Source organism: Penicillium hispanicum (genome assembly GCF_028827665.1).
Source record: "Penicillium hispanicum strain IBT 35686 chromosome Unknown utg000001l_segment0_segment0, whole genome shotgun sequence".
NCBI classification, from domain to species: Eukaryota; Fungi; Ascomycota; class Eurotiomycetes; order Eurotiales; family Aspergillaceae; genus Penicillium; species Penicillium hispanicum.
The window spans coordinates 1,311,211-1,326,443 of record NW_026623193.1 but is presented as its reverse complement, the minus strand read 5'-3'; the positions used below and the strand labels follow the sequence as shown (position 1 = coordinate 1,326,443).

The 15,233-nt window shown below is 52.8% G+C and overlaps 5 protein-coding genes across 5 annotated transcripts; 2 read left to right on the top strand and 3 right to left on the bottom strand.

Annotated features, from left to right (window-relative positions):
• Nucleotides 1-721: 721 nt before the first annotated feature.
• On the bottom strand, nt 722-1,999 carry N7459_000543 (S8/S53 family peptidase; the record flags this gene model as incomplete). Its single annotated transcript, XM_056939728.1, has 1 exon — nt 722-1,999. The coding sequence occupies one exon, from the start codon at nt 1,997-1,999 to the stop codon at nt 722-724; it is 1,278 nt and encodes a 425-aa protein (XP_056804008.1).
• A 1,823-nt stretch (nt 2,000-3,822) lies between these two features.
• On the bottom strand, nt 3,823-7,718 carry N7459_000542 (uncharacterized protein; the record flags this gene model as incomplete). Its single annotated transcript, XM_056939727.1, has 2 exons — nt 3,823-7,164; nt 7,248-7,718. 2 exons carry the CDS (start codon nt 7,716-7,718, stop codon nt 3,823-3,825), a joined length of 3,813 nt encoding a protein of 1,270 aa, XP_056804007.1.
• Nucleotides 7,719-8,740: 1,022 nt separating this feature from the next.
• Nucleotides 8,741-10,583, bottom strand: N7459_000541 (putative MFS transporter; the record flags this gene model as incomplete). Its single annotated transcript, XM_056939726.1, has 6 exons — nt 8,741-9,092; nt 9,148-9,352; nt 9,405-9,855; nt 9,910-10,127; nt 10,180-10,291; nt 10,350-10,583. 6 exons carry the CDS (start codon nt 10,581-10,583, stop codon nt 8,741-8,743), a joined length of 1,572 nt encoding a protein of 523 aa, XP_056804006.1.
• Nucleotides 10,584-11,767: 1,184 nt separating this feature from the next.
• N7459_000540 (uncharacterized protein) lies at nt 11,768-12,208 on the top strand (the record flags this gene model as incomplete). Its single annotated transcript, XM_056939725.1, has 1 exon — nt 11,768-12,208. One exon carries the CDS (start codon nt 11,768-11,770, stop codon nt 12,206-12,208), a length of 441 nt encoding a protein of 146 aa, XP_056804005.1.
• A 906-nt stretch (nt 12,209-13,114) lies between these two features.
• Nucleotides 13,115-14,795, top strand: N7459_000539 (TMEM165/GDT1 family protein; the record flags this gene model as incomplete). The annotated part of the gene is made up of 3 exons (XM_056939724.1): nt 13,115-13,699; nt 13,756-14,671; nt 14,728-14,795. 3 exons carry the CDS (start codon nt 13,115-13,117, stop codon nt 14,793-14,795), a joined length of 1,569 nt encoding a protein of 522 aa, XP_056804004.1.
• Between the last annotated feature and the right edge of the window lie 438 nt (nt 14,796-15,233).

Below are 15,233 nucleotides of genomic sequence, written 5' to 3'. Positions count from 1 at the left end.
GAGTTGAGGAGCCTTGGAACGATGGCCAGGCGCTCCAATGCCGAGACGAATAACTGGGGCTCTCCAAGACTGGGCAATTTCGCTTGTGCCAACGCGAGCGCCGATCAGAAGGACGAGACAACTTTCCTCAGAGAGGTCTAGATACGTATCCTATGATTTTGAAGCATACCCCATCTCCACCCCAGACGCTGCTCGCGTGCTCATCACGCATCGCCGGCCAAATAGCACGATACTCGAGGTATGCCGACAATTCAATATAATCGCAGATTTTCACCTTCCTTGACGTACCGACTAGCGCGGTCTGGCCCTCATTTAGCCTGGGGGCGGTTCTTCGCACGCCAATCATGGTAGAAATGGCCGTGGGTCGAATCTGCTATACGAGTGAATCTCCAAATATAGCTAGTTGTTATTATGTACTAGTCCCTATAAGTATTGTTATTCTATTATTATTTCATGATCCTGAGGGCCTGAAATGCTCAGCGGCCCCTCGACTTAAATAGCACTCGCGGACTTGACTGCATGTGTAACTTGCAGTATCCACCTCGAGATGGCTCCTCCGGGGAACAATGTGCAAGTGACTGCTTTCTTGAGCCAATCTGGATCGTCAGGGGAATTTTCCGAATTCACAGCGTAACGCTGTTATCACCGCCGGTACTCGAGGGGCATATTTCTACAGTATCAACAAGGAAAAGCATTCCCGCTCCAAGATTCACGATCTCACCTAACAAAGACTCGTTCCGGACTGCATATTCCAGATACTGGGGACGTTCCAGTCTCCGAGGCGCTTATATGAGGCGCTATTGCCCGATTGGACCACGATTTTGTCCTTGATGGCCTTGGCCACATTGGCGCTGGCGCGCAGACTGGGGTCGATGGAGTAGAGGTATGCCGCAAGCCCAGACACTTGCGCCGCGGCGAAGGAGGTCCCTGATCTCTCGCCATAACCGTGATTGTCGGTGTTGGACGCACACGCCAACCCTTCTGGGTCTTGGACCAGCCCGGGCGCCCAGATAGATACCAACGGGCCTCCCTGCGAGCTTCTCGCGACAATCCCAAAGATATTGACCGAGCCCACGACGATCATGTTGTTTTTGAATTCATCCTCGCCTGCAAACAGGCCTGGGTAGTCATCGACGTCCTCGCGGCCCTTGGTTTCCGCATAATTCCCCGAGGCGACGACCAGTAGAGCCCCTTCCTTCACCATATCCAGATACTTCTGCCGGTATTCGTCCAGCAGATCACTGTCGTCGAGCACCGATTGTCCAAGGCCATAACTCAAGTTCACCACTGCGAAGAAATTAGGGTTCGTTTGCTTCTTGCTCTTGATGTCATCGACAATCGCTTGCAGTTCCGCCAGCATAAAATCGTCGTTGTGGACACCGGCTTGAGGAACCATCGTCAAGTCCGCACTCTTTGCGATCCCCAACAATACACCAATGGCTTTGTCGGCAACGCAGGTGCCGTGCCCGTCGGGGTCGCCATCCACCGTGGGAATCTTGGTGCCGAACTCGGTTGTCTTTGGTTGCAGGGTCGTAATAAGGCCTCTGGTCACTCCTTCAGAGAGTAATCCGGTGAGCTCCTCGTGGTCTTTGTTCAGACCAGAGTCATGCACGTAGATCATCGCACCTGACCCGGCATCACTCAAGTACGCAACGTCCGTCAAGAGCAGCAGGTTCTGGCCGGGCGCTTCCGACCAGAACCTGACTTCCTTGCGCGGGCTATCTTCTCGTATAACTGTGCCATCGCGTTTCCAGAGCGAATGCTCATCGGTAGCTCGCTTCGATTTCAGTGAGGTATGGATGTTGCCATATCGGTCCTCGTAGGAATACTTCGGTGGGTCCAAGTTCGTGGTGACATTCTCCACCAAGCCTTCATTGCCCCAACCACGGACACTGCGACTGACTCGAGCATGGAATACGGGGGAGGCCTTCGACGTAGGGGAGCTGGCGACTGACTGCAGCAGAACCAGCAGGAGAGGAAGGAGGACGAGCCGCAGCATTGTGGCACGGGAGGCTGGAAGAAGCGTGGAAAACGATCGAGCGCGCCACGGGCGAGACTATCTTGACCCATATATGTATGATATGTAATAGTGGACGTCCTTCGGGCCCCCTATCAACATTGACGTATACTTCACTTTCTTCACAGGATTTAGTTAGACACCAAGGACCTGGGGTCCAGAAACATCCACATCGCCGGGTCCAGTTGGGCGCCTCAAACCGATGCGGACATTCCTACTGATACTATGTATGTAGCATTTCTATCGTCCGAATTATTTATCAAGGTTCGACCAGGTTGTTGCGGGAAAGTCTGACAAGATCAACAGACTCGATATCCTCCTTTCTTTCATTTCACCCGGGCAAGCTTAAGATATTATACACGGCCCAGAAGGATATGTGTTCCCGTGAGATTCACGCATCCCTAAACCAATTCCACAATATTCAGATTTCCGAAGTCCGACTTGGATATCCCTGGCAATATAGGTCGATCGAACCTCTGAAACTGGCTTCTATGTTGAAGGGAAGGAGCCACCCTTGAGTACACGTACTATCTCATAGCATACATCACTTCCCTCTTGACCGTTCATATGAGTTTATCCTAAAACGAAACTGCGCACTTGATCTCAGAAGATCACAGTCTTGCCTCCGTAATCTCACTGCATCATAAATGCACGGATTAGCGTGGTGGGGCTGCCCCCGGGGGCCTTTTGTTAGATTATTACCATGGCAAGTATAGCTATCTATAGTAGTCTCAGATGTAACAATACGATATTATTCCTATCCTAGTCAATTTTTTGTTTCAGGGCTGATACCCACAGAGGGGGCGGTCATGCAAGATCAGCGCTCCCCGGCGTGATTGTCATCCATGCACCTATTATAGACACGAAGAGGACGACTGGCTAATTGAATTCCTGCCATAATCCTACTAAACCTTCCACCCCCTGTACATAGAGTCCCCATTCCTCTGCTCCGGAAGACTTTCTGTGGCGGGAAGTTTCAGCATGGAAATCGTACTTGGCTTCTGATCGTTTCTCTGCGGATGAGGCGTTGGAAGACACAAGAACTCCACCGGGCCATGACGCACCAGGGGGCTAGCGGCAGACCCGTATGTACTAGTAGGGGCGATGCACGGAGAACATTTCTGCTCAGGAGGATACCATCCTCCCTGTCTATTGCTCAAATAATATATCCATGGTTATTGCAGTTTTATTTTTTGATTCGTCAGATCTTATCAACCCCTACATCCATTCCATTTCGTGTACATATGGAACAATCCGAAGAGTTGTCCGAATCATGCTATCCCTAGAAACCTGGAGGATGACCAGACCGTAAATGATCCGCACCAGGTCATATCGGATATCATGCGCAACAGAAAAAGAGCCAAATAAAAACGCCGGTCGTAGCTTCCCGTATATCCAGCTAACGACGGTGGATGCAATGTAGATGTATGCGTAGCCCAAAAACACGACGAAAGTAAGAACCAAGAAATTGGTTCAAAGGGGAAAGGCGGAGAATAGAAAACAGACACCAGGTCGCATTGACTGAAATGATTATGCTGAAGATGTTATGATAACATGATCAATATGAATCACTCAAGACAAAGGAGCTGTGGATGTAGGAAGAGAAGTCGAAACTGCAAGCAGAAAGGCCATTATTTCCCAACGTTTCATGTCAAAAAGCAACAAAGTTGCAGTGCCTAGAGAGGAAAAGCCACAACCGAGGCGGTAGACCTGCGGCTATAGTCGTGCAGCAAACGAGTGGAAGGACAAGTGAGCAGGAGGATGTTAGCAGAGACACAAGGGGATCACGGAGCCATCAAACTTGTTCAAGTAGTCGACTTCCGCTCAGTCATCAACTTGTCTCTCTCCCATTCGTCCAAGAGTCGTGATACTTCTCGGAACGAGACGGGCTTGGTGAGGAACAGGTCCACACCAGATGCCAAGGCCTCAGACTCATCGCGTGAACTGCTCAATCCAGTCAGGGCAATGATGATAGCTGGCCCGCAGCCATCACGCTCTCTTTCCAGGGAGCGAATTGCACGAGTAGCTTCGAAGCCGTTCATGACGGGCATCGATATATCCATGAAGATGATGTCGTAACCACTCTGCATCTGCTCAACCGAGTCAACGGCTAGCTTTCCATTCTCGGCTGCGGCCAAATCAGCGAGCCGGCGCTTTTTCAAAAATGTCATCATGAGATTCAGATTTATTCGGTTATCATCGACAACGAGGACCCTGGCTGGTCGAACCGAGTCAACTGCATGCTGTCCCAATGGTGGGGGGATGGGCGCTGCTACAATGGCGCCCGGCGACGAAGTTATGATCGAAGGTGCTTCCGGTGAAAGCTCCCCTATGGACATCGGGCCAGTGCCCACAATATGAGAAGTATCGACCTCTGGTATAACAGGCGAAGTGACGTGGGTCGGAGCGGCAGGCGATGGAATTGCGGGTGTGACGGGCGCGCTTCTGATAGCCAACTCCATTGGGCCCTGCAAACCAGGAGCCGGTGTGACAGCGGCTGACTGCCCATGTTGGAAACATTTCAAAACGCTCCGAGCTAGCTTATGTGGCCCACAGGGGCGCCGGATAATGTGGACTGACGCGGCAAGAGCTTTCCATTCGGAATGTGCCTTGCTGTAATCCACCGATCTACGGCAGAAGATGAGCAAGGCTGGCAAGGTAGCTGAAATCCCGCTTTTGGGCAGCTCGGATAAATCAGCCTCTTCCACGAGCAGGATGTCGATGGCCATTGAAGGTTGCCATGGAACAAGCTCTATGCCAAACCACTGAGTTAAGTAGCGGGCAACCTCAGTCCAGGTCTGATTTTCGGAGATTGCATCCGAGTCTGCACCCCAAATGGCGGCTCGTTTGTCCGGGTATCCTTCGCGAAGCATGAGAGTTTGTGTCAAAATCTCCCGATGTTGCAAACTGTGTGTATCGGCAACAGGTGGGCTTTCATCGCCGACTGATTTTGCCAAGGGAAGAGAAACACGCACGATTGTTCCTTCACCGGGACGACTGCGAACTCGAATAGTTCCATTCAAAGCTTTGACAAGACTTCGAACGATCGAGAGGCCTAGGCCCGTTCCCACTGCAAGCGAGTCCTCTTGCGCAAAAGGCGTGTAAAGTCGTCCTCGCAAGAATTCCTCTGATATCCCTCTGCCTGTGTCTGACACAGTCAATGTCACGATATCTTCCAAACCTTGCCGCCGAGAACGACCTTCGGAGTGACCGGACGCCTCGAGTCCAAGCCTCACCTGCCCGGAGTCCGTATATTTCATTGCATTTCCAAAAAGGTTCATGATGATCCGTCGCAAAGCACCCGGTTGAGTCCGGTAGACCCAGTCACCATGTGCCACATCGATGACGACGTCAACGCTAGAGCGAGATGTCTGTGCTTTGGATTTGCTGTTTGAAAACACAACAGGGAGATCTGCGGAAGCATTGGAGTTCTGGCCATATGTATGGCCAAGACAGATCCCATCGATAACCTCTTCGGCCAAAATTGCGAGATCCGTCACCACGTATGTGTCCAGGTGAGAAGCGAGCTTATCGGTTCCTTCAAAGTCAAGCGGATACTCCTTTCTGCGTTTGATGGATCTCCATGTCCGTTCAAGGGATGCCACTTTGCTGAAATCAAGCACCTGGTTCATTGTGTCGAGTAGTGTCCTGCCACAGGCATTGACGGTCTCAAGCAGTGAATCTTGGAACTCGTTTAAATTCGTCCCTTTCAGGAACTCGGCCGCGGCTAGAATACCGTGAAGCGGACTGCGAAGTTCATGCGAGATACTTCCAATGAAATCACCCTTTTGTCGATCTGCGATAAGAGACTCGACCCGGTTAGATTCGGCCATGATGGACGTGCCGAAGCCAAGGACGGAGCTGAGCTCCACGGCAGAGGTAAAGACCTGTGTCTCGAGCGTGGTCCAACAAAAACAACCTGCCAACCACTGCGAGTTCACGGCGTTCCACAGGGGCACAAAGATGATCTGGGTAGCAGCGGGAAAGTATTGGTTGAGCATCGAGTTCTCGGCCGCTTTACGCCGCTTCCCCAAAGGCTTCGTGGTTTCAATAGGTGGATTTCCGGGCGTTGATCGGTTGGTAACTTGAGACCCCCAATCGCGCGGCTTCTGGTCATCATCATCTGAGGTTGAGACCAACCCGTCACGGTGGAAAGACCATATCTTGCCCTTGGGATAGCGTCGGAGACATAGGGACAAGAACGAGCGATCCAAGGAGGCTGCCGGCGCATTGGCCACCGAGCCTGCTCGAGGAAAGAATGGTTCATCAGAGGTCGACATGGAAAGAACAGTTGCTGGTCCGCCCGTGTCACTCTCAATCGAGCAGTCACTCCCGCTGTTCATACCTTCACCATCTAGCAAAGGACTGTTATTGGCTTCCAGAAAAATGACGCCGCCATCGTTGCTTAAGTCTAAGCTTTCCCGAAGCAAATTTGCGGCCCGGCGAAAACACCAGGAATTTCCATGAGAATCATCTAAGGGCAGCCGGTTGCGACTGCTACTGGTGATCCACTCTGGGAGAGAGCTCCCTCCGCCAGAATGAGTTCCGGTGTCAAGTTTTGATTCAGAGGCAGCAGAGCTAAAGGATCTACTATCATTGCTGAGTGACCGATCGTTGGGTGGGCTGTGCGATAGCACTTGGGATGCGCGTTCGTTTGAAGCCGCTTGAGACGATTGCTCCAAACTGTTGGACTCACGCGAGGCCCCCAACGTGCTGCGATTGTTTGTAAACGGCGGGGTCGCCGAGTGAGGAGGGCAGCTATCGGCACGGGATAGGTCGGAGCTTTCCACGAAACTTGAGCTTCCTTCAACAAAATAACTCAGCCCTCGTGAGAGGCGCGCCGCCCGTCGACCCTCCGATGCTTGCCGGCAGACCTTCAAATAGTCCATCACCAACGTCGACAAGGATCCCAGTGTGTCCTTCTCCAATGTCGTCAGCCCATGTCGGGGATTCTGATCCACGACAAAGAAACACCCCAGGTTGATGTTGTTCTCGGTCGTCAACGGCGTCCCGGCATAAAATCGGAAATGCGGGTCCTTCTCAACGAATTCCACGCGCTTGTAGCGTTCACTATCCATCAAATTGTTGACGACAAGGTACTGGTAGTCGGCGGTTTCGCGATTAGACGGAGGCAGGGCAACGGTGTCCTATGAGGAGGTGTGAGCACCCTTCATTTCTAGGCATTGGGGGTCCCTATGCTGAGCAGGTGGGTCGGAGAGCTGTGACCTACCTGGCACAGGCTCCAAGCTTTACGGCCGGTGGTCGAGCCAAGCCAGAGCTCATCTTCACGATCATATATTGAATTATCTTTGAGATTAACCGATCTTGTAGCCTCGGAGAGTATGAATTGCTTGTCCCGATCGAGGACACAGATGAAAGCGCGGTCCGCATTCAAGCGCAACGCGGCCAGCTGTGCGAACGACGTCAAGGTATTATTGGACGTGCCCAGAATGAGGGCTTCTGGCCCGATGGCCGTTGAGGGACGCGAGGTAGTGCTGCTGTTGGAGTTCCCACAGCCATCGACGAGGGGAGTGATAATCGAGGTTCCGGCAGAGCTAGAAGATGGTAAATCTTCGTTCGTCGGCAACCAAGAAGGGACGATGCCAATTGGGCCCGCAGGCTGATAATAGCGATAGAGTTCTCTCACCCTGCGATCCGCGTTGTGCTCGATCTTCTGCTGCACCCTGGTAGTAGCCTCCATGCTGTGCCGCAAGCTCGGGAGGTGGGAGGATACCGCTCCGCATTCTTGAGCCCGGGGGGGTATATTTGCGAGCGCGAAGATCTGAGCCCGCCCAAGGTACAGCCGCGAAATTGTCCGATCGACTGTTGAGGTCTAAACAAAGGCCTTGCGAGCTCTAGGCGACAGTCGCGAAGCGATCACTCATCGAGGGGCGTGAGTGTGAAACAAAGGGTTCTCGACCTGGCGAGAGAGAGAAAAAAGTGGACAAACCGTCGCGCAACCCCACTCGTACACGCCAGAATGGCCAGCAAAGGCGTCCGAAACCAAGGAATGTGAGGGGAAGGGGGGCATATCAGCGGGCAGCGCAAAACCAGAATTGCAACTGTCAGGTGGGGATAGCAACAGCCAGTCAGGGAGAATAAATCCAGTCGATCTGATTAGTGAGGTGGGCCAGTCGTGCACTTTGGCTAGATCGGCTGTGCACCCTGGTCTCCACCGCTTCATCAGCTCTTCATTGCCCCAAACGGGGGGACAGGGTGCCCCGAGACGCGCCGCCTCGAGGGGACGATCCGCTGTGATCCCCACCAGCGAGATGACGAGAAGGGGAAAAGAGGGACGTTGCTCGCCGTCTGGCCGCGAAGGCGGTGAGTCCAGAAAGCCACTGCTCTGCCGTTCACTCTTTGTCTCTGCCGTTGACGTCGACGGCGCAACGGCGCCAATCGCTCAGGTAACGGTGCCCCTGCCTCTGGCGAGATGCGCTCACAATCACAATCACAGCCACGCCAAGTGCAATGGGAAGCCTCCGCCGTATTTGGCGCTGTCGAGATCATCTCATTCGCCGGGCTGATCTCGTGGCATGCGCCATCACGGCCAAGGCGATGTGGCGGTGGCGACATTCTAAAACAGGTACCGGTAGTCCGGGTTTCATCCATTTAAGCCCTGCTAGAGGTCGATCATCCCCACCTGCTGTGCTAATATGTGCATTGGTCCCTGGCAACTGCTTCTAGTGACTGCTGATCTCCCTTTGACCCATCCACTATGCGCTACGAGTTGTGCCCGGTGACGGCTCCCCAAATATACGCCACCCATCCGCCCACTGTCACCAGCAAGAGCGCCCCAAAGCACCCGATGGAAATCCTCCGCGTGCGCTGAGCATGGGTGACCAAGTTCCGCTCCTTCACGTCCTGAATGATTTCCGCCCCTGAAGTAAGTCGTTTCCGCCTGGTCCATTGCAGCGGTGCGAGGTTGTCGGTGACAAACGAGCCGATCAAGAGCGCCGCGCCAACAACCACAGATGCCGCTGCAAGGAAGAGATACACTTGAACCACGCGACGATAGGAATTATTATCCGCATCCTGCAAAGCGCCCGTGATGATTCGAACAATAATGCTCATGCTATGTACTCTGGTCAGGCTTCATGCTTGGGTTGACGAATTTGGGTGTGACTCACGCGTTGTTCATGGTTACCTTCAGCGCATATGCCGAGCCAAAGACCGATTGATGCCATAACGTGGTGCGAATGCCGTCGATGACGGAAGTCGGGCCTAGCGACACCGCGATGGCATAGATACCAAAGGACGCGCCCGTGCCAGCAGTGGAGTTAGCAAAATTGAGGAGCACCATGCTCAACAGCATTCCCAGTCCGCAGGTGAACACTGAGATCAGATTAGCATTTCAGCGGTTCGGATGACGCGATTGCATACTTACAGACAGAAGCTCGGTGTCCAAGAACATCGATGAACACACCCAGACATGGGACCAGGAAAAAGCCCGCATATTGTGACAAGGAACTATACCATCCGGCTTTGATAGCGTCGACGTTGAACCGCTGCTCGGCCAACTCTGTAGCATTTTGACTGAAGGTGGAGGCTGTGCTGGTCTGGAACAGGGAAAAGGCCATGACAGCCCAGAAGGACCACGGCAACTGGAATATCTTTTCGAATTCAAACCTCTTGTTCTTTTCCGTCAGTTGCTCCTTGGTTGCTGCATCGCGTCGTCCCTTATAGTGACGATCGCAATATCGGGTGAAGAACCAGAACACAGCCGTGGCCACATTGGTGAAGAGATTCATGAAGACCGACATCCAAAAGGACCAAGCAAAATTACCCAGGTTCTTCGCGATTATATTTGCCGTGGACTTGCCCACGAACCCACCAATCTAAGTCGAATCAGTCACCGGTCGTGGGGTTTCTTGGCTCTAACATTTTCATACCTTGCCGACTGCCAATTCAAAGCCAAGGGTGGACGCAAAGCCATTGCTAGGAGCAAACCACGACGAGAACATCTTGTACTGGGCGATTTGCGTCGCAATGTCGCCGAAGGCCAAAATGATTCTGCCGCCAATCATGAAATTGAAGGAGCGGACAGTAGTTGCGGCCGCGACAAGAATCGATCCGATAGTGTAGACGACGTTGCCGTATACGATCATTTCTGCACGTCTTGATTAGACGGGTGCGATCCTCGATTGCACTGGAAAACCTACTAGCACCGCCCACTCGGTCCGTGATCAGGCCACTGGGCAGAAGCAAGACAGTAGCCATGAAGTCCTCACTCGCTTCGAGTAGAGAAAACTGGACATTGTTGATGTGCATTTTCTATGCCATCAATTTCGATCAGCATGATTCGTCGCCCGTCGCAAAAGTCGCTTGTTACCTTTTTGATCGTGCTCTTCATAGCACCGGTCACGCCGGAACTCCAATGCGACCCGAAACTGATACACGAGATCAAGAACACGGCGAACAGTTTTGCGATTAGCGGTGGCGGGACCTTGCCGTCGTCGGATTCAGACTGGGAGGCCACCTCGGAACTGTCGGGGCGGTGCTTGTCATCCAGGACAGGCTCCGACACCACGTCCACGGACTTGGATGCCGCTCCTTTATCCGACATGGTGAATCAAGGCTCGCACGGGACGAAGGTTGAGGCCAGCGACTGGACAGCGGCAGGAAATGTTGGGGCTACATGGCTACTTATACGATAAAAAAACCTCGCAGCAAGTCGTTCCACAACAGACGTGGTGGTGGGGCGCACAATCAGATAACGAGCTGATTCCGGCAAACTCTGCGGGCAAGAAAACGCCAGGCCTAGTCGGTTCCAATCAGATACGTAAGAAGGGGGGAGCGTGGATCTGATAAGATGATTGCCCGGCGCTTTCACCCAAATGGACACGCGAAGATGTCATTGCGGTCTAGCGCGTCGAGTTCGGTGTGATATCGGGGAAATTCGGTCTGGCGCCAAGCAAACGTGCCAGGCTGGTGGGTTCCAATTTGTCACCTAGCTCGAAATTCTCTCGGCTGTAGCTCTCCGAGTTGGTTGACCATTTCCGAAAATAATATGCACCTCCATACAAATGCCCATAGTGAATTTAAGCTAGTCAGGCCACATGGCGTGGATAGATCCGTAGGCCCACCCCGCATCGGGATTCGAGTCACCGACATCGAGCACTGAGTCCCCCCGACGGATTGGCTCCGAGTTAGAGCGCAAACAAAAGCAAGTTGGAAGCTCGGGACATGGTCCGCGTACTAGAAGTTGCCGACGTGGAAGCTCTTGTGAATCAACTGGAGACCCTGCCATGTATATGGGTACTTTGGCTGGGCCAAAGGGTGTAACCTAGTATAGCGGTTAATATTTCCCTCCCGACGACTTTTCTGGGCCAGTTTGACGGGCCACCACGAGCTCTATCAAATATCTTTCTCTATATGGAAAATCAGCGGCCTGATCTTAGTTCGTGCAAATAAAAGGGAATAGCTTAGGGATTTGCGCACGATAGTGTCGAGCATAGTAGGGAGAGCCTGATAAACACGCCATTCGTGCAGAAAGTGGGATATTTAGACCCTGGTATACTTACAGCTCGAATCTGAGGACCTGTGAAATCGACGCCGAAAATGACAGCTTGTGCTGCCTTTCCACCCATCGACGCTAGCCGCTGCTTGACCGTGCACCTGTACTGTTGTATCGGGGCAGCAACCTCCACAGAAGGTTGTGGAATAAACTTCCGTGGGATCAACTTACCTTAAGGGGATTGATACACGAGGGCAAATTCCACGGGCCGTGAGGCACTTACCATGTATCGAATGCCCACCCAATACGCAATACGGCTAACGCAAGGTGCCGCAGCTGGTCCACATAAGAGCGTCATCTTTGATAACCAGCAACGCTCTCTCGACCTCCACCCGCCCACAAAACTCATCGCCAATTGCAATGTCGTCCTCATTCTCGCTTTACTACGTAAAGGCATTGACCCTGGAACTATTATCACTCTTGATCAGCCCTTCCCTTTACAGTGGAAAATCCTCGAGAAGCTGAACGAGCGTGACTTTCAGGTCAACAAGGAGAAACATGATGACTATAGCTTCAGCTCTTTAGCCTCGGCCACACTCCTATACTGTAATTCTAACCAACGTACAAAGAAAGAATTTATGCGGATCTACGTTCAAGTTCCCATCGGAAAACGGAAATGGATGATGTGGATACCAGTAGCCGACAAGCTTCAACATTTACCTCGCCAGAATTGATCACCTAACTCGCTAAACCGGGCCCTTCAGATAGATGGGAGGATGATGACTGGGATAAAGACCCTTCACGCTGGAAATGGTAGCTGAGGAAGCCGAATCGTTCGTTCGAGCTCTAATTTCTTTTTGCTATGCTATGCTAGGAAATAATAAAACATTTATGTGAGTGAAGTGGCGAACGCTTCATCTATCATGGAAATACATATGTCCAATTGAGGGATAAGTCGGGAAGCCCTTTTGGTGGAGGTTTCCGTTGCAGTCCTCTGGCGGGTTTGGAGGTGAGTTCGAGCGAATGACCAGATCAAACTATGTTGCGCGCAGATATATATATTGCCCCTGAGCCAGAAATCCAAGTGAAAAGGACACGGGGCGAGTATGTATATTAGGGATGAACTCGAGCTCGAACAGCGGCTGCTGGTGAATGTTCTCTGGAAGGCCAGACCATACCCATCGCCTGCTGCGAGCAAATCACAGCGGGCGCATTCTTGGATGACGGAGTGTGGGAATGGTCGAAGACGCCGGTGGATGCTTGCGGTGGGGATCACGTGGTGCGCCCCTTTGCAGGAAGCCAGGAATAGCACGACTTTTGCGTCGACCCCGTCTACTTTCGCTTCTTTGTGTGTTTCTACTGGGATATCAGTCTTAATATTTCTTTTCATCCTACTGTGTTCTTACATATTGCATCGCACTTTCCTCCCGGCTCATCCCCGCTCCGGGACGACGCGCGACCCGGTGTCTCCTGGCCTCTTAGCCCTCGTGGCCTCTTGTCGACACAACCCAATCCCTTTTTACCCGCCAGTTCCATCGCCTATCCTTCAATTGCGATATCTCATTTTTCCTCCAGCCTATAGCTTCCGACCAGAAGTGTCATTGTGTCACTCGTTTATGCGGTAGACGCCGCCTTTCATAATGAAGATCAGCACGCCATCTCCATTGATCCTTTTCCTTCTTCCCGCACTGTCAACTGCGTTGGCAAACGTCGCTCAAAATAGCCAGCCGACTGGTCGTATTACGTCTAGGGCTTCTACTCTTGACGCCCGGTACGTCGATTCCGACTCGATCCCATCCAACAATGTTGCCAAAGGGTCGCCGGACGTCCCCGTGGATGGCAAGGATGGCAGGCCGCATGCTGGCCCGTGGGTAGAAACCAGTGCGGAGCGAGACCGGAAGAACAACAGGGCCAGTGACGAGGCGGACCTGGTGTCGACGAAATTTGATGCGAAGATCCCATCGTCGCAACATCTCAGCACCGAGGAAGGGGAAATGATCCCGCATTCCAACCGCGGCGTCATGGATGACCCGCAACGGGCGGGCCCGAAGGAGGGTACACGGGGGACGGAGGGTGGTGTCTCAGAGAAGGGAAAGCAGAATCAAAATGTGGAGAAGGTGCCTGGGAGCCCCAAAGAAGCGCCGCCGCTCCTGAACGGCGATGGCTCTCGGGGCAATAGCCAGGCCGGATCCATCGATAGCTCTGGGAAACTGGGAACGCTCGAAGTAAGTTCAATCGATTCCCAGCCGTTGCTAAAGGGCACTATTGACAAAACATCTAGAAACCGAATGATCTGCCCGATAAACCGCACGATATTCCTCACCCCAAGCCACCCTCCCAAGTGAAAGACGATCCATTGGCCATTGATCATGGCCCAGTCGGTTCAGGCTCATATCAAAGCTCAGCGGGCATTGCCTCGGGCACAGTCTCGGAGGATGGGGACGGTCTCCACTCCCTTGTCTTCGCATTCACCATGATAATTGTCTCCGAAATTGGTGACAAGACCTTCCTCGTTGCTGCACTGATGGCAATGCGACACCCCCGCCTGGTTGTCTTCTCTTCGGCCTTCTGCGCTTTGATTACCATGACGGTTCTTTCTGCTGTTCTTGGCCATGCCGTTCCTACGCTCATTCCCAAGACCCTTACCAAGTTCATGGCGGCTATTTTGTTCTTGATTTTTGGTGCAAAACTGTTCAAGGAAGGACGAGAGATGTCCCCGGATGAGGGTGTGGGTGAGGAGATGCGCGAGGTTGAAATGGAGCTCGAGGAGAAGGAGCAGGAACAGCTGCGCCTGGGCCGCCGCCGCTCCTCGGTCACTCCCCACTCGTTGGAAGCTGGTCGTGCCGGGGGTCGTCCTAAGTCTCGTGGTTCTCACAACCGGCTGCCTTCACCCCCCGAAAGCGTCTCGTCCTCCTCGTCCCGTGGAACCTCTCCTCGCCCTGCACGCCGTCTGAAAGACTTCATGGTCGGCGTGAGCAACCTCTTCTCGCTTCTTCTCAGCCCCGCATGGGTACAAACATTTGCTATGACCTTCCTCGGTGAATGGGGTGACCGCAGCCAGATTGCCACGATCGCGATGGCCGCGGGCCAGGATTACTGGTGGGTGACCGTTGGAGCGATCACTGGCCACGGAATCTGCACCGCGGCCGCTGTCATCGGCGGTCGTGCCATCGCGGGTCGTGTTAGCATGCGTGTTGGTATGTATCGCCATGTTCTACTTCGTGGTATGCAGATGCTAATTGTTCGTTCACAGTGACCCTCGGCGGTGCCACCGCATTCCTTATCTTTGGCATCATCTATCTGATAGAAGCGATTTATTAGAGTACTTTGTTGGGCTGTCGGACATGTTCCAGAATTTATTTTGGATGTTTACGGGCTTGGGTGGTTAGCCTCACATTCAAAGTCAACACAGCACGTCCTGTGGAATAACTGTCTTAATGATATACTACCACTGGCCTGTAGAATGGCCAGATTAAGTCCAGAAGGCTCTACTATATTGTCTACGTCGATCGTGGTAGCAGTAAGGACGTGAAGGTTTGGGGAAATAACTATGTCTCTTAACCAATAAAATGGCAGCATGCCAGGGTTTAAGGGTTTAGGGCTTTGGTAAGCAGACAGTGTTATTCTCCTGGCCATAAATGGACTAGCGTGGGCCGGAACATTAGTAGCTCCGCTCCAGTTAGGCTAGGCTAGCCTAACAACCCTCCTCCCACAGCGCGTCCCTAAAACCATCAATTCCCAGCCCCTGAACGCGTCCAC